The sequence below is a fragment of the Ictalurus furcatus genome, chromosome 5 (assembly GCF_023375685.1).
Source record: "Ictalurus furcatus strain D&B chromosome 5, Billie_1.0, whole genome shotgun sequence".
NCBI lineage: Eukaryota > Metazoa > Chordata > Actinopteri > Siluriformes > Ictaluridae > Ictalurus > Ictalurus furcatus.
The window spans coordinates 9,114,364-9,132,059 of NC_071259.1; the positions used below are offsets into that span (position 1 = coordinate 9,114,364).

Here is a 17,696-nt window from a genome sequence, read left to right on the forward strand (position 1 = left end):
ACTAAGCCACCGTGCGCCAAACAATGAATTCTGAATTATATAATTGAATTCTAAAGAAAAATGTCAGGATATCTGTCCGTGAACTGAATCTCAAGAGAAAGTGAGTCATGTAGCAAGACAACGACTCTAAGCACACAAGTTGTTCTACCAAAGAATGGATAAAGAAGGATAAAGTTAATGTTTTGGAATGGCCAAGTCAGAGTCCTGACCTTAATCCAATAGAAATATTGTGGAAAGACCTGAAGCAAGCAGTTCATGTGAGGAAACCCACCAACATCCCAGAGCTGAAGCTGTTCTGTACTGAGGAATGGGCTAAAATTCCTCCAAGCCGATGTGCAGGACTGATCAACAGTTACTGGAAATTTTCAGTTGCAGTTATTGCTGCACAAGGTATTGCTACCCAATACACACAGACACACACCAGGAATACATATTATTCATTTACAACTGTAGTTTAATTCAGTGCTTTTTGTGCATGCTAAATTAATAATAAAAACTAATTTTCACTGCAACTTGTGGTTTCTGTTACTCGCTGCCTTTAGGCATATAGTTTTACTTGTGTTTACTTGTGATCATAGTGTTTTAATTACACATTACAGATCTTACTCGCGCTCCCACTGTGTATCACTGCGTCTACACCGCGCGTGATCAGCAACGTGGCCTCGTTACTAACACATCACTTCCGTTTTAATAAACAACAGAAGTTACACTGCATCGTGCAAATACAGCATGTAATGATAATAAACTGGAATTAAACTAAACCTTTTAAGCAACTCACACCAGTTTCCCAGAAGCCCTTACACACAGTGGAGCATTTTGGATATAAACATAAGATTGTGCTCGTGCAGCACTGTCGTGCTTCCCTGCTACACAAGCTCTGCTTTGTAATGTTTGCAGGTTACAGTCTTCCTCACTGTGTTTAATATAAACGCTCCCCTGCCTTAGAGTCGCACACGTTCTTCCTCAGTCACCTGACGATTTCGGCTCGCTCTGGTGGTGACTGAGGTCATGAGGGGAATAAAAGGTAACGCTGACAGAAACAGTAAGCTGAAGAAAGTCATTGTCAGTGACTCTGGGTATCTGCTAAAGCTAGCGGCGCCGCACTACGTGCGTATGACATCATGTGCCACTTACTGGGAAACGGCTTATACTTCCTGTTAGTAAAAAAAATCCTGCTAGTGTTACATTTAAGACGATATTACCTTTCTAAAATTCATACACTGGACAGTAGAGTACACAGTGCATAGTGTAAGGGTACATTATTTCGTTTAGGACATGACTTTAGTATTTACTCTCCGGAGTGTGTTTTCGGAACCGAAGTAACGTAATGAGTAAATCTCCCCCGTGCCACATGCAGACCGACTAATAAATAATGAGATTCGACAACGATCATAATCGTTTATTATCGATTTTATCGATTAGTTGTTGCAGCTCTAATTGGATCATTTTCCTCAATAAATAAATGACCAAGTATAATGTCTGTTCAATAGCGTTTATCTACTTTTAGGACTTAAATATAGACAGAAATATAGAAAATTCTAACTTTCAAGCACCTCTGTACATTTATCTACATGTAGGAGTGTCAGTATAGCAGCATTGGAAAACAAAATAATCATATTGTTAATATTATACTATGGCTGTGTAGTTATGGATGTGGCTGTGTATTTTTTTTTCTTATTAAAAAAACTAGCTGTGTGTTTGTTACATGGGACTTAAACCTTGAATCCTCTCTGTCGATTTCTCTTTCTCTGTACGTTTCTTTCATTCTCTCTCTCTCCTCGTACTGCAGTGCAGCAGAGCATCGTCATGGAAACAAGCAGGAGGCAAGATGGAAGAGATTTACAGCAGCACTTTCAGTTCCATAGTCATCTCATATGTGTTTGTGTGTGTGTGTGTGTGTCTCTCAACCCTGACCATGAGTAGATTCTCTCCCTTGATCATACTCTTCTCTTCCTCTTTCCTCACCCTCACAAACACACGCTCCTAATCCACTACAGCTCTCTACCTCGCTGCTTATTTGTGTCAGACTGATACAAAAAAGTCTAATCCTTCGGTATCTGAAGCTCCACGCAATTTCTAACAAGAGGCATTCGTGCAGGTTTTGCAGCTACAGCACACTCCCTTCAGCTCACAGAGGCTTAATTAGTTCATGAGTTAAATCACATTGAAAACAATGATGTGTGAAGTGTTTAGTCTAAGACGAAGGAAAACAGCTCTCTAATGACCAAAACACCTTTTTCCTTTACACGAAGACTGTATCGTGGCTTGAGTCAAACAGCTCTAATCATAATGAAAGGACTTGCAGGTAAAACAACAGGTCCATACATTCCCCTTGTTTGGAGTTTGATTTGTTTTTGCATTACATTGCACTAGATCCTTCTGCGTAATTGTGCATACTTATTTTAAAGTATATTTTCACTTCATAAGGGAACTAGTGCAATTTTTCCACTGTCGGTGAGTGACTAGCCTTGAGCTCGTCACTAATTAGGCTGGGGTTTGAAACGTCTGCCATCCATAAACAAATATGATGCAACAACTTAACTGTAAAATCCACTTTTACACTGATTTTATGTAAGAAGTGCTAACAGTGGGCCTGACTGCACCCACAGTATCTTGATAGGCCCAAAACTATAACATAGAGATTTGATGGATAGTATTTTGGTTTAGAATGTCACGGCGTTGTTAAATAATTTAGGTGATATAAAGTTCTATAATTAAACCTGTTATTAACATCCATCTCGAGTGATTTGATCACAAATGGATGGCAGAATTATTCATTACATTACATTTACATTTATTCATTTAGCAGACGCTTTTATCCAAAGCGACGTACAAATGAGGAAATACAAGGAAAGTGATATATCAAGCAGAGAACAATACAGGTAGTGCTACCATACAAGATCTTTAATTGAGTTCCAGAAGAAGCAAAGTGTGCAGAGTAGAGGTGTAGGATCCAGAGTCTTTAGCTGTTTTTTGAAGATAGTGACAGATTCTGCAGTCCGGATTGAGGTTGGAAGTTCATTCCACCACTGAGGGACATTTAACGTGAAGGTTCTGGAAAGGGCGAACCTTCCATTATTATTAATTATTATTAATGCGTCTCCAGTGAACACTTGTGATCAGATTTCATATATATCGTTTCTGATGGAAGAAAGGCGTCTCACACATTTGTTACAGCAGTTTCCGGTGCATTTATTTTCACGCAAAAATTTCCCGTGAATCTTATCTCACGTCCCTGTATGGACTGTTTCAGACGTCTTAATCGTGTGGTCTTCTAACAAAAACTTATAAATGAATCAGAGATGTGACAAGCTTCAAAAATCTGAGTGATCAGATCATAATGCATCTTCAAGACACATTCGAGCCTGTTCACACCTGTACTTATGGTGCCACTACAAAGTCGTGTTTAGGAGTGGGGAAACTCTGGATTTTCTTTGAGCTCAGAATTTCCGAGTCGGAGCGAGTCAGTAAGAAAACACGGTGGAATCGATGGAGGCAATGTCTGTAGTTGACGGTAAATTTGTTGAAAATGTTTACTCGTCTCAGAAGCTGATTTCAGTTATTATGTGTTTGGTATATGCAGCAGGTTATTGTCAGGCTTTTTTATTTACAATAAAACAAGCTAATTTCCTACACAAAATACGATAGCAGTGTACAATTACGATATAATAGCTAACGATAAAGTTTACACTGGCTTCATAAATTGATTAAAAACATAAAAAAGCAAAACACACACCTGATGCACATTATTTGTTCATCACTTTTCTAGAAGCAGAGTTTCAAAAACTTTTTTGTATTTTTTGTAGTTTCATCTTCATTTTCATCTTGCTCGGAACAAAGTGACGATACACCTGATGTCGTAATTACGACTTCCCAACTCGTAAATACAAACTTCCCGGGAGGAATTGAATGCAACGTTCAAGCACAGTTAGTGCCGTCCACTAACAACTGGATCACCTATTGAATGTTAGGTGTGAACGAGGCCCAACACGTGTAGCTGTGGTGTGGGGAGTTAGAAGTGGAAACTTAGGAGAACCATCAAATCACATTTCTTTCATTTTTGAAGGTTTAAAAGTTTGTTTAAGTTTAACATTAATTGTTAGTTAAGAAAAAAACTAACATACATACACACACACACCCAAATAAATAAATAAATAAATACATACATACATTGTTGTTGTTGTTGATGATGATGGTGGTGGTAATGACATTAAACCCTGGGTTCCATGGTTAACCATTTAAAATGTAAATGGTTCAATTGAGTAATTTAGTCTAATTTGTATTTATTTATATACGCTTCAGTAGCATTAAAATTTAACACCACTATGAAGTAGTAAACATCTACAAAAAAAGTGCTTCCACAAAAAAAAAAAATTATTGATTACCAAATGTGTACAGTTTCAATTTCAAATTTTCAATTTTGTCCACTGAGGACACATCCAGAGGATTATCAAGTGTAATTCATTGAGTGGTTCTGCAACAAAATAAAGTCAGGTGTATCATTTAGCAAAAATAACTCGGAGTCAAACTTTGCTGCCGAGTGTAATGAAGAGGACAAGATCGGGAAACTAAACTCCTTCTTTGCATCTATATCCTACACACACAGGCAGAAAGACTGGCCTTGGGATGTGTGTGGGTTAATGCCATGGCAACAGGGTGTGTTTTTCTTTCTTTCTCTCTCTCTCTCTCTGTATGTGTGCATTTTCCTTATTAACCTTGGTGTATCTATGCGTGGATGTATGCTATACAAACTGTCGCTGTAACAAGGAAGTGGGTCACTGATGATGAGTGAAAAGCCTAGTCCTATTCTTTCCAGCTCATCTACCTGGCTTTATAGCAGCAGCTCAACAATTTTGAGTGCCACTGGGTTTTATCCCAAATCAATATACAAGTGAAGTGCCAGGGTTCTGTCCTATAATGCTGATGTGGGATCAGCAACATCTATGCAAATCCTAAATTGAACCACTACAGCAGAAAGGCTAGCACTGGCCTCTAAATCATTACTCCAATACGAAAACAAAAAAGATGGCTCTAGGACTCAATACACACAATCAACAGTATACTAACTCTGAAACAAACATCTGGATGTTTAATTAAATAAAAAGTTGATGGTAAAAGGAATAGAACAGTTTGAAGAGTGGACCTCAATTTTGCTAATATAATTGTTTTCACTATAAATATACATATAGTGCTTAAAATATGATTAGAATAAAAGTTATAGTTTAGAAAGCGCCAATCTTACACCCGCATCAACCTACATATCCGGTCATGCTCAGCGCTACACGCGCACACATCTAACAATATGTATACTCAGTCCACATTCATTCCAAGGTCAAAAGAAAGCTCTACATTCATACCTTTATAGCAAACACATCCCATCAGAAAGCAGTGCATTAAATCTGCAGCACAGCTTCAAAGCACCATGTTTGATTATATATCACATGCGTCCAGCCCTGCTCTTAAACATCTAATGCCAATATTCTGAAGAGAGCACAACAACTTGACAATTAAAGCTGACAATAATGGCCTAACTAAGCAATTAGTAATCAGCTATGTGAGGAATAAAACTAAGACAGCTACAGGAAAATACTCACTGAGAGGGTGTTGTGATGCGGCCCGACCAGAAGCAGTGTTAGTGTTGATTATTTGGAGTGTTTTATTCCGCTTATACCACAGCAATCTGACAAGGATCAATCAACGACCGACGCTTAGTAGTACCTACTCGGCGTGGCTCAAGGTCCCTTTCAAGAACCTTCAAACTAACTGTTCCTCAGTGGTGGAATGAACTTCCAACCTCAATCCGGCCCGTAGAATCTGTCACCAACTTCAAAAAACAGCTAAAAACCCGCCGCGTCCGTGAACACCTAACCAACCCATAATAAATAAATAAATAAATAAATAAATAAATAAATTTAAAAAAATACTGCTACTCTGCGCACTTTGCTTCTTCTAGAACTCAATTAATGGATCTTGTATGGTAGCACTACTTGTGATGTTCTCTGCTTGATATATCGCTTTGCTTGTATTTTCTCATTTGTACATCGCTTTGGATAAAAGCGTCTGCTAAATGAATAAATGTAAATGTAGGATTGCCATTTTTTACTATTTTTTACATAATTTTGTGAAAACTCCATGAAACAAATTAGTTCATGTTATTCACTTACGTTACAGCAGTTAGTCTTTCCCTCACTAGTCTCTCTTTTTTCTCTCTCTTGAAGTTAAAAAACAACGTCATCAATCATTAAAACTTTGTAGAAACAGCTTTGTCTCTGTACTAAGCCCTGACACTGGAATGTCCATAAATGCTGAATAACCATCTCCTAACAGCTTCACCACATCAACTATCATACGGTTTTCTTTGTTATACGATCTATTTTTAATTTGTTTATTATTAGGTTTAGATTTTGTGTAACATCCACTATACAATCCCTGTGAATTAGCTGTTACTATAGAAACAATAATCAGTCTGCACAGGATTTTGCAGAGGTATTTTTTGTGATTGTTGCGGCCAAAAATGTTTGATTTTGCTACGGCTTTTTTCAAAACTTGCGATGCAACTTTTGTGCTTTTTTGCAGAAAGCTACTTGATTTGGCAAAATTGCAATTGCACAAAATTGTTTTGCATGCTCTTTCACACGGATGTTTGTTGGTAAATGAGACCTTTCGGCTGTACTCATGTTAGACGCGTGACAATCTAACAGGGCTTTAGCTGAATGCATGTTGTGATGACGTCACATGACGCATCTTGACGCAAATGGCTGAGCATGTAAATACAGAAAATTTACACGTAATAACTTGAAAAAAATGTAAACTATCTTTCTACCACACGTTATCATATTTTCTATTATTTACCATTATTTTATACCTCAACCAAAAAATAACAACTCTTTTGTGATATTTAAGCATGTAATTCTGTGTAAATCCTACTAATGACAGGTGTGTTTAATGTTGGAACAAACCCCATTGATGACCTGGTGCTGATTAGCAGCAGATCTCCGGCATCATGATTATCTATGATTTATAGCTCTGCCCACACACACATTTACAACGTGCTCACCTCTCTGTACCAGCATGGTGACCTCACTGCCTTTAGGACACTTGCTGAGCAGCTCCACCACCTGGTTGTGGCTCATGTTCTGCACGTTCCTCTTGTTCACCTCCACCAGAATGTCACCCTCCTTCAGTCCGCGACAGCGTGGGTAGTCTACAACTTGCTTGACCTTCTGCCCGCCCCCAATGGCAGTACCGATGCCACCACAGTCAGCAATGGTGAAGCCAAAGCCCTTGTCGCCCTTCTCCATGTGCACGGTGATGAGCTCAGGCTGCGTGGCGATTGAAGATGCAAGGGTTACCACGTCACTACCGTAGCTCTCTGGCATCATCATGCCCTCTGCCGTTGGGCTGTAGGGGCGTGGATCCATGCCCACCGTGCCCACAGTACCCATCCCTGACTGACATGGGCCCAAGGGTGGCGGATCAAAGGCCTCCTGGCCGTTGACGATGATAGGCTCTTTGTCAAGGATGGCCACTGAAGTCACCAGGCTGGTGTTAGGGTCATCAGGGTCAAAGGGCAGCGGGTAGCCACGGCACAGTTCCAGCTGCACAGCTGAGCCGATAGGGATGGACTGGAAGATCTTGACTACCTGAGCATGTGTGTAGCCCAGAACGACGGTGTCATTGACACTGACGATGACGTCACCTGGAGAACACGCAGACATGAATGCACTTGAGCCCTGTATATAAAAGAAGTGTGCTTTCAAGAGAGGAAATGTGTGAGTTTGGATGTGTGTTGGATGTATACACATGTGCATATGTGTAAAATCGCGTGGTTGTTCCAGATGTCATCAGGAGAATGCACACGTGTATGATGCACTGAATCAAATAGCAGGGGTTTTCCCCATGTTCTCCCCAATTTGGTCACCTGCCAATTCCCACCCATCATATGACAGCTACCGTACAGGAGAGTGTAAAGGCTGGCTGACACATACACATGCTTCCTCTGAAACACATGAAGCCAGCCAACCTGCATGCCTCATGCTCCATCACAGGGCAGCATAACACACTCGGAGGAAAGTGCTATATATCCTCTTCCCCATATATGAGCTCACAGACACCCACAGTTGGCAAGTGTTGCTGTGATTGACAGGTGAGAGAGAAAATGTCACCCAGAGAGCACGGATAATTTTCTTCCCTTGACTCCCGGTCACAGATGGCTGTGGCATTGTTAGGAGATCGTAAGTTTGAATCAATAGGGCAAACGCTTCTCTGTTGCACCATTCAGGAGCCAAAGAGAAGGATTTAAGAAGGGATTGTATGCAAGTTTGTGTTTAGATACGTGTGTGTGCGTCTGAAGGTGTGTTTGAGTCACAGATGTGTCCAACAGGTTGCTGCTCATGGAGTATGACAGTGTAACTGACACGCTGACGGCATAAGGAAACGCAGGATATATGATGTACAGACATTCAGGTCATTTTTAAAATGAAATTTTGTCTCTGAAGCCCATCAGATGAGTGGCAGAACACTATCAAGATTATTACCATAAATCCAGCTGCATTGTGTGTACGTGTTTTAGTGTGCATGTGTGTGCCTACCTGTCTCCATCTTGCCATCCAAGGCTGCTGGTCCGTCTAATATGAGACTCTTGATCTGTAAGAACTCATCTGGCTCGTCTCCTCCTACCACAGTGAAGCCGAAACCCCGCCTGCTTTTCAGTAGCTTGGTGCTTATAAATGTGCCCTTGAGATCTGCGGGGTTTCTTGTGAAGAACGGCTTGCCTCCTACACTCACATACACACACCCACACGCACTTAGAAGAGGTCTTCAATATTTTAAAGATACTACACCAAAACCAGATCTGTGAAGCAAAGATGATGCACTTATGGCATAGCTCACTTGTCTTAACGATTGAGTCAGAATTAGCATGAGAGTATTGTAGGATTATTTCATTACTACAAAATAAAAAGCATTATGGAGGCGCATTCTTTTTGTTCTGATAGGAGTTTCTGTTACAAAAGCGTTTAACATTTAATTGTTTAGATTTGTTAATGGTTCTGCAGCGGTTTAGCTGCACAGTGTACACGAAAATTATACTCTTCTAGTGATAATCAACTGCAAAATAATCCTGTTTATTAACAGCAGCAGACTGATGCTCACGTTTGTATCCTGGTACTGGCGGAAGCTGTGGGCCACTCGGAGGCTCTCGGTACGTCTCCAAGTGGTTTGGAATGTATGCGGTGATCGGAGCGCCAGCAGACGAGTGCTCCTCTATCCATTCTGTACAGAGAAACAGGCAAAGACCTGGTGACTTCATATGCCCAACAGATATTATTACAGCTAATAAAGAAGAAGCTGTGAACTGTTGATTATATCAGCAAAATAGTAACATGGTGTGTAATAATGCTTGTGCCTTGTATAAGTATTTACCCCCTCGAACAAACCAAATCTTATCAATACGTATCAATCAGGTTTTAGTATATATATATATATATATATTTATTTAAAAATCCCATTTATCTGGCACAACCACCAAAATTCACTGAATACAAAGAAGAGAGCAAACAACAAATCTATACTTTTTTATTTAATTGACCACCAATGAAAAATTGCACCGACCAATCAAATGATAAAAGTCCTAATAGAGGCTTTTTCTGCACACTACAAAATTGGAAAAGTTTAAAGGGGATGCAAACTTATGCAAGGTGCTGTAAATACATGGTTAAAAAACAAGACACAATTTTTGTGTTATAATGCTGTTATTTTTGCACAAATATTGCTAGGAAAAATGTATGCTTACTAGAAAAATCAATACACATTAAAGTCCTAAAATGGAAATTTGCTATTCACAAAATGTATATAAAACTGTTTGTCCAATTATATAAGACACACCCAAGACACACAGACACACACCAGAATATATATATATATATATATATATATATATATATATATATATATATATATATATATATATATATATATAAAATTAATTTAGGACTGTAGTTTAATTCAGTGCTTTTTGTGCATCCATATAGATATATATATATATATATACACACACCTGAGACCTTGTAACACTAAGTCACATGACACCAGGGAGGGAAAATGGCTAATTGGGCCCAATGTGGACATTTTCACTTAGGGGTGTACTCACTTTTGTTGCCAGCGGTTTAGACATTAATGGCTGTGTGTTGAGTTATTTTGAGGGGACAGCAAATTTACACTGTTACACAAGCTGTACACTCACTACTTTACATTGTAGCAAAGTGTCATTTCTTCAGTGTTGTCACATGAAAAGATATAATCAAATATTTACAAAAATGTGAGGGGTGTACTCACTTTTGTGAGATACTGTATATACATACATACATATATATATATATATATATATATATATATATATATATATATATATATATATACACACACACACACACACACATATATATATATATATATATATATATATATATATATATATATATATATATATATATATATAAAAGTTTATATTATATAATAGTATTTATGCATTACTTTCTATAGATGAACAAAAAGCACCAAATTAAACTACAGTCCTAAATTAATAATAAAAACTCATTTTCACTGCAACTTGTGGTTTCTGTTACTCGCTGCCTTTAGGCATATAGTTTTACTTGTGTTTACTTGTGATCATAGTGTTTTAATTACACATTACAGATCTTAGTCGCGCTCCCACTGTGTATCACTGCGTCTACACCGCGCGTGATCAGCAACGTGGCCTCGTTACTAACACATCACTTCCGTTTTAATAAACAACAGAAGTTACACTGCATCGTGCAAATACAGCATGTAATGATAATAAACTGGAATTAAACTAAACCTTTTAAGCAACTCACACCAGTTTCCCAGAAGCCCTTACACACAGTGGAGCATTTTGGATATAAACATAAGATTGTGCTCGTGCAGCACTGTCGTGCTTCCCTGCTACACAAGCTCTGCTTTGTAATGTTTGCAGGTTACAGTCTTCCTCACTGTGTTTAATATAAAACGCTCCCCTGCCTTAGAGTCGCACACGTTCTTCCTCAGTCACCTGACGATTTCGGCTCGCTCTGATGGTGACTGAGGTCATGAGGGTAATAAAAGTTAACGCTGACAGAAACAGTAAGCTGAAGAAAGTCATTGTCAGTGACTCTGGGTATCTGCTAAAGCTAGCGGCGCCGCACTACGTGCGTATGACATCATGTGCCACTTACTGGGAAACGGCTTATACCTCCAGTTAGTAGAAAATGCGCCAGTGTTCCTTTTGAGATGATATTACCTTTCTAAAATTCATACACTAGACAGTAGAGTACACAGTGCATAGTGGAAGTGTACAATACTTCATTTAATTAATTGATTGTTATCTATTTTATCGATTAGTTAGCAGCTCTAAAGTCTACACACCCCTGTTAAAATTACAGGTTTTTGTCATGTGAAAATTACACCAATATCAATAATGTCAGAACTTTTTCACATTGAATGTGTAATTACAACCTATAAAAGTAAAATCTAAAACAAATTAAAAACATACAATAACCTGGTTGCACAAGTGTGCACACCCCTACACTAATACTTTGTTGAAGCACCTACTGCTTGTATTACACCACTCAGTCTTTTTGAATAAGAGTCTATCAGCATGGCACATCCTGACTTGGCAATATTTTCTCACTCTCTCTTGCAAAAACATTCTAGATCCGTCAGATAGTAAGGGCATCTTCTGTGTACAGCCTGCTTTAGGTCACCCAACAGATTTTTAGTAGGATTGAGGTCTGGATTCTGGCTAGGCCATTCCAGAACGTTTTTCTTTTTTGGTGAAGCCATTCCTTTGTTGATCTGGATGTATGCTTTGGCTCATCGTCATGCTGAAAGGTGAAATTCCTTTTCAGCTTCAGCTTTCTAGCAGACGCATGAAAGTTTTGCACGAAATTCTACTATTATTTGGAGCTATTAATGATTCCCTAGACCTTGATTAAAGCCCCAGTTCCGGCTACAGAAAATCAGCACCAAAGCATGATGCTGCCACCACCATGCTTTACTGTGGGTACGGTGTTCTTTTGGTGATGTGCTGTGTTTTTATTTATTTATATTCCCCTGCCAAGTATACCTTTTGGAATTATGGCCAAAATGTTCAACAGTTATCATCGAACCATGTATGTCTGTTTTGGCTTCTGTCTAGGCAACAAAATGGACAAAATACCTTTATACAAATATACTAAATGTATCTGTATAACATTTTGAGTAGTGAAGACATTAGATGCAAAGCTACATTTTTGTACAAGACTTGAAAGAAGTTGATTTAGCATATTAATAATTATTTTAGGATGCAGCATTGGGTTTTTTTTCCCCAAACTTGTACTAAATAAGCTTGATGTGGTGACGGTTGCAGCTAAATTAGGCTCGGGAAAAGTTTCCAGTCTGATAAGGTTTCTGTTCTTTATAAAATTAGTTTAGGCTCAGTCAACCCACACACAAAGTCTACAAAATTAGTCAGAGCCTCAAACGTGTTACATCTTTACAAAGACTTCTTTAAAAACATTTATCTACTTATCTTAAGATTCAATAAGCTACATTAGCATTTAGAACGAACGTTCTTTATAAAAACGAATGTGGTCAATAATGCATTAAGCTACTGTGGACCAGCCTATTGTATAATGCTAAATGGCCACTACTAAATGATCAATGTTCAACTAATGCCTGTTAAATGACTGTCTTAATCAAGATGTGCGACATTGTGGCAGACAACAGATACAGTGACAATGAAATAGAGAGAGAAAAAAAGTGGAACGAACCTCTGACGTAGCGCTCACCTTCTGGTGGCTGCTGGATATCGACCTGCTTTTTACGTCTAGCCTCCAACACCGGGTTCTCATACTGCGTCTTTCTGTTTATGTGACTAAGAGAGACACACACACATAAAGAGAGAGACAAAGAGAGGGGGAAAAAGTTATTGACTCTGAAATAAATGATTGCGCTAGTCAGGGGATCAGGTGCACAGACACTTACAAATCCCCAGCATACAAAGCGGGATGAAAATGAATCCAGCTTGGAACTGTTTGCTTGTCTGTGTTATGATGGACAAACATGAGAGAGAAAGAGAGACTCTCAGACTTACTCTACATAATATACACCATACACTGGGTCATCTATCTTCTCCCAACCTGGAGGTAATTCTGCTGTGGGGAAGAAAAAAATAAAAGAGACAAATGAATGGATCATGCAAGAAATGCTGAAAACAGCCGACTACGCATATATACAACGCCTTACATAAGTATTCACCCCGTTGAACATTTCCATTTTGTTGTGTGGGGTGTGTGCATTTCACTGTTTGCATACATACTTTACATACATACAGTATACAGGGTTAAGGCAGTGCTGGAAAATAATGGTTTCCACACAAAATATTGACACTTTGGGCCCAATTTGGACATTTTCACTTAGGGGTGTACTCACTTTTGTTACCAGCGGTTTAGACATTAATGGCTGTGTGTTGAGTTATTTTGAGGGGACAGCAAATTTACACTGTTACACAAGCTGTACACTCACTACTTTACATTGTAGCAAAGTGTCATTTCTTCAGTGTTGTCACATGAAAAGATATAATCAAATATTTACAAAAATGTGAGGGGTGTATTCACTTTTGTGAGATACTGTATATTATATATTTATATACACACTCTCTCTCTCTCTCTCTCACACACACACATAGTTTTCAAAAGCCTACAATTAGAGCAGTCTGTGTCCTTACATTCACTCCACACATACACACTCAGCTACATTCTCAGCTATTCGTCTAGTAGAATGTCATTAGCACTTGCGCAGTAGACTGTACTGGGTTTCACGTGGACTCATTAACAGCCCGATTGCTGAACACGACACAGCAGACTACATTACGCAATCCATACTTGCACTAAGTGCTTCACTCTAATCCGACTCTTCCTCCTGTTTCACACATCACTCTCTAATTCAGTCCACTTGCACGGATAAGCAATAAGGATGGATTTGCCCTTCAAACTCATTCTCAGCCGTCCATATGCCGTAAGTGATTCAAAGGATCCATCAACAGCAAAGGTGCATTTTTTGTATTACTACACTACACACAATGACTTATATACAAGCCATATAACAGCCTAAAATGCTTGAAGATCAAAATACAGTCTACATTTTTGTAAATAGAGATATATAGACTGCCCAACCCTGGCTTTGTCTTCCTAATTGGACTTTTGAGGACACAAGAAGGGACCACAGATTTACTTACATTTCATATTGTGGTTCCATCCATAGACTAGGCAAAGAACATTAATTATACTAACAGTGAGAATAATAATTTATCTTGGATTCTTCAAGCTACCCACGCTCTTTGTCATAATATCAGCTTCACAGTTTCAGCCAGAAACAATTAAACGTGTTCCCGTATCTTTATCTGACGCGGGCTCCTGCTTTGGGGTCACGTCATTGAAATGCAAAAATGTCCATATTTACATAAAAATGTAATTGTAAAAAAAACAAAAAAACATCTGAATGCAGTTGACTAATGGTTGCTTGCAAAAATACTTTTATTCAGTTTATTCAACTGTGTGGTAAAAAAAAACAAAAAAAAAACAATTTAGCTGGGGAAAAGTATTTGTGGTTAAAAACATGTTAGGGGCATCCAAGATTTTGAAAATCATGACAATATTATGTTGAACTAAACAGGTTATGCACTAGTTGAACAGAATTTCTAACACTGACATTTTAATACTATATTGTGTAAAGTATTATGTAAAGGCATCATGGCAGTATAGAAGAGTTTACATGTCTAATAAAAAGGAAATCAAACAGAAACAACAATTAAAGTTTGTTAAAGCCAGGCTTACACTGTATAATTCTGAAATGAGTTTATGTGTGAGTGAATCGTTCAGTGCCAAAGGTTAAACAATTCCTGATCCATCCATTCAATCATTTTCCTTACCACTTATCCTACAGAGTGTCACACGGAAGCCTGGAGCCTGTCCCAGGGAACTCAGGGCACAAGGCAGGGGACACACTGGACTAGGTGCCAACCCATCACAGGGCACAATCGCACACACATTCACACACAATGGACAATTTGGAAATGCCAATCAGCCTGCAGTGCATGTCTTTGGACTGGAGGAAGAAACCGAGTACCCAGAGGAAACCCCCAAAGCACCCGATAAACATGCAAACTCCGTGCACACAGGGCAGAGGCAGGATTCGAACCCCCAACCCCTGCGGTGCGAGGCAAGATGTGGTTACTCGGTACAATATTAACACATCGAGTGACCAGCTTGTTTCACATGTTTGAATCCCATAGCGTTGTGGGTGAGAAGAAAAAAGATCACGTGGAAGCAGCACTAATTAACTTGCACAAACTGAACCTGTGTGTCAATATTTTCAGCCTGAGGTGAACGGCATCAATGGCATTTACCAAGGTATTGTACAGTGTGAACACCTTTGGGACATTATTTTCACCATCGAGACTGACTTGCAAGATCGAGTCATGCAGTGTGAGCAGCAGTCAGATGACAAGATTTCTCTCGTCCTACACTGTAAGCCTGGCTTAAGGCCTGATAATGACAAATGAGGAGAGTGAAAGAGGGGAGAAGTGAGTACAGGACACAGGAGGAAGAGAGCAGAGAAGAAAGAAGGAAACCTACCAAGTTCAATCAAGTTCCTATCAAGTTCTGTCTCCTCAGTGTGTACACCTTCTTCTCCAAGAGGAGAAAAAGAAAAAAAGAAGTTGAAAAGCGAGGGGGAAAAAACAGAGACAGATTATTGATTCCAGACTGTAAAATAATATTTATTTGTAAGAGTTCCTATCATTTAAATAACTGGTCCCATGTTGTTATCATTATTTTTATTTTATTTTATGAATCTCCACCAGGTGGCACTATTTCCTACATTCTGAAATGCAATCCTTAAAAAAACCAGAGACATTATTTTGCTTCATTCCACAAACATGTCATATTATCAGTAGCATGAGGAAGATTTTAGTAAGTTCAGTACTGTAGCACCTAGTATCAAGGCACATGTGTCTTGTTATACATAAGGCAAAGTGTTTCATTACACATCAGCTTAAATGACCTCTTTTCTATGCTTAATAGCTTTTCACAAGCTTCATCTATTTTTTTAGCCTATATAAAAATCTACAGGTTAATAAGATATAGTTAATGAACTGTTTTGTGTAGCATTATCGACCTGCAATAGGACAGTCTACGGTTGATGAATCGCTGGAATCCTCCTTCAACTGTCATTAAATCCATATTAATCACTTCTAGAGAACCTGAAATGGGTCGTGTTTATAGATAGTGAAGCCAAATGTGCATCTGTCTTGTAAAAGTTCTGGATCCAGTGAGGTGAACAAAGATTTAAAAAGTGTGCTTAACTAATAACCAGATATATGAGCCATAGAAAGCATATCAAATATCATGCTCAATCGAATGTGCTTGATTAAATCCTTTTATCTGAAAGTATGTACAGAACAAACACAAAGACCAGGTGTCTGGTTACAAAGAGCAAGTCCTTAGTTAAAAAAAAAACAAAAAAAACAACGATTTTACAATAGACATTGCAGTTCCTGTACAATACAGTTTGACTGTTTCTCTGGGTAAAAGTAAGAGTGTGTATGACTAATGTGTTTCTTGTCCTTACCATCGTCGTCACACTCTTCTAAAGGCTTTGGCTGTTTATCTTGACAGCGAGGGTCCATCCATGAGGTTGTCTTTGTGTTGTGGCTAGAAGAAACAAAAAAGATTTAAATAATTATAACCCTGGTAATACTGGGGCTGTGCACAACGTGCAGCAGGTATAACCTACAAACATAACTAATTTACACACTATGCCATTTTTAATGATTCTGATCTGCATTGCTCATGAACTGTACATGCTAGCCATTAAGGACTAACTTGCCCATTCCCTACCTGACAATTCCCACCCACCAGCTCACTTATCATATGACAGTTACCAATCAGCGGGAGAGAGAGAGAGAGAAGGCTAACAAGTGCTTCCTCTGAGACACATGAAGCCATCTTTTTGAACTGCTGCTCATGCTGCATCACAAGGCAGCGTAACACACACTGAAGAAAGTGCTATCTACCCTCTTCTGCATACATGAGCTCACAGAAGCCCAGGGTTGGCTAACGTAGCTGTGATTGACAGAGTATACAGAGTATGTCATTGCTCCCACCCTGAAAGCATAGACAATGTTGATCCCTTGGCTACCATCTCATGTTGGAAATTCGAATTCGTGATCTCTCTTGCGTCACCCGGGAGCCCATTAAGGACTAATTCTTATAAAAATTCTCAAAAACCAACGAATGCATGATGGATCGAAAATGTCCACAAAATGTCTTTGACCTCTAAACTTATTCCAATAATGAACGATTTATTGCTATGACCTTTGTAGACAGTAATTTTATGGACATTGAGATAATGAGATATGAGAATATTAATTGAGAGTCTGTTTGTCTCCGTTAAAGTTGCATTCTCTATATGCCCTTATGTCTGTGAGCAGCAACTAGAGATGATGCATAATAAAGACAGTAATAGTGCTGGGAAAACAAAACTCACTTCAAACTGAAATAAAATATCTCATCATCATGGGGCCACACAAGCCAGCAGTACAGCTTCGAAATGCATCACAGATTCGATAACGTTCCAACTCTTAATGGTGTCTCGTGGAT

The 17,696-nt window shown here is 38.8% G+C and overlaps 1 protein-coding gene across 24 annotated transcripts in view; it reads right to left on the bottom strand.

The window, feature by feature from the left end:
- LOC128607639 (membrane-associated guanylate kinase, WW and PDZ domain-containing protein 1-like) overlaps window positions 1–17,696 on the bottom strand; it is a 151,704-nt gene that overhangs the window by 30,197 nt on the left and 103,811 nt on the right. For 8 of the 24 annotated variants that reach the window (XM_053624686.1, XM_053624685.1, XM_053624671.1 and 5 more), the window contains 7 exons: window positions 16,666–16,748; window positions 15,672–15,725; window positions 13,130–13,190; window positions 12,807–12,910; window positions 9,154–9,273; window positions 8,592–8,777; window positions 7,058–7,699 (listed from right to left, as the gene is read on the bottom strand). In XM_053624686.1, the coding sequence (XP_053480661.1) occupies window positions 7,058–7,699; window positions 8,592–8,777; window positions 9,154–9,273; window positions 12,807–12,910; window positions 13,130–13,190; window positions 15,672–15,725; window positions 16,666–16,748 (1,250 nt within the window). The remainder of the gene's footprint in view (window positions 1–7,057; window positions 7,700–8,591; window positions 8,778–9,153; window positions 9,274–12,806; window positions 12,911–13,129; window positions 13,191–15,671; window positions 15,726–16,665; window positions 16,749–17,696) is intronic. The other 16 variants (XM_053624679.1, XM_053624674.1, XM_053624689.1 and 13 more) reach the window with 7 other exon arrangements.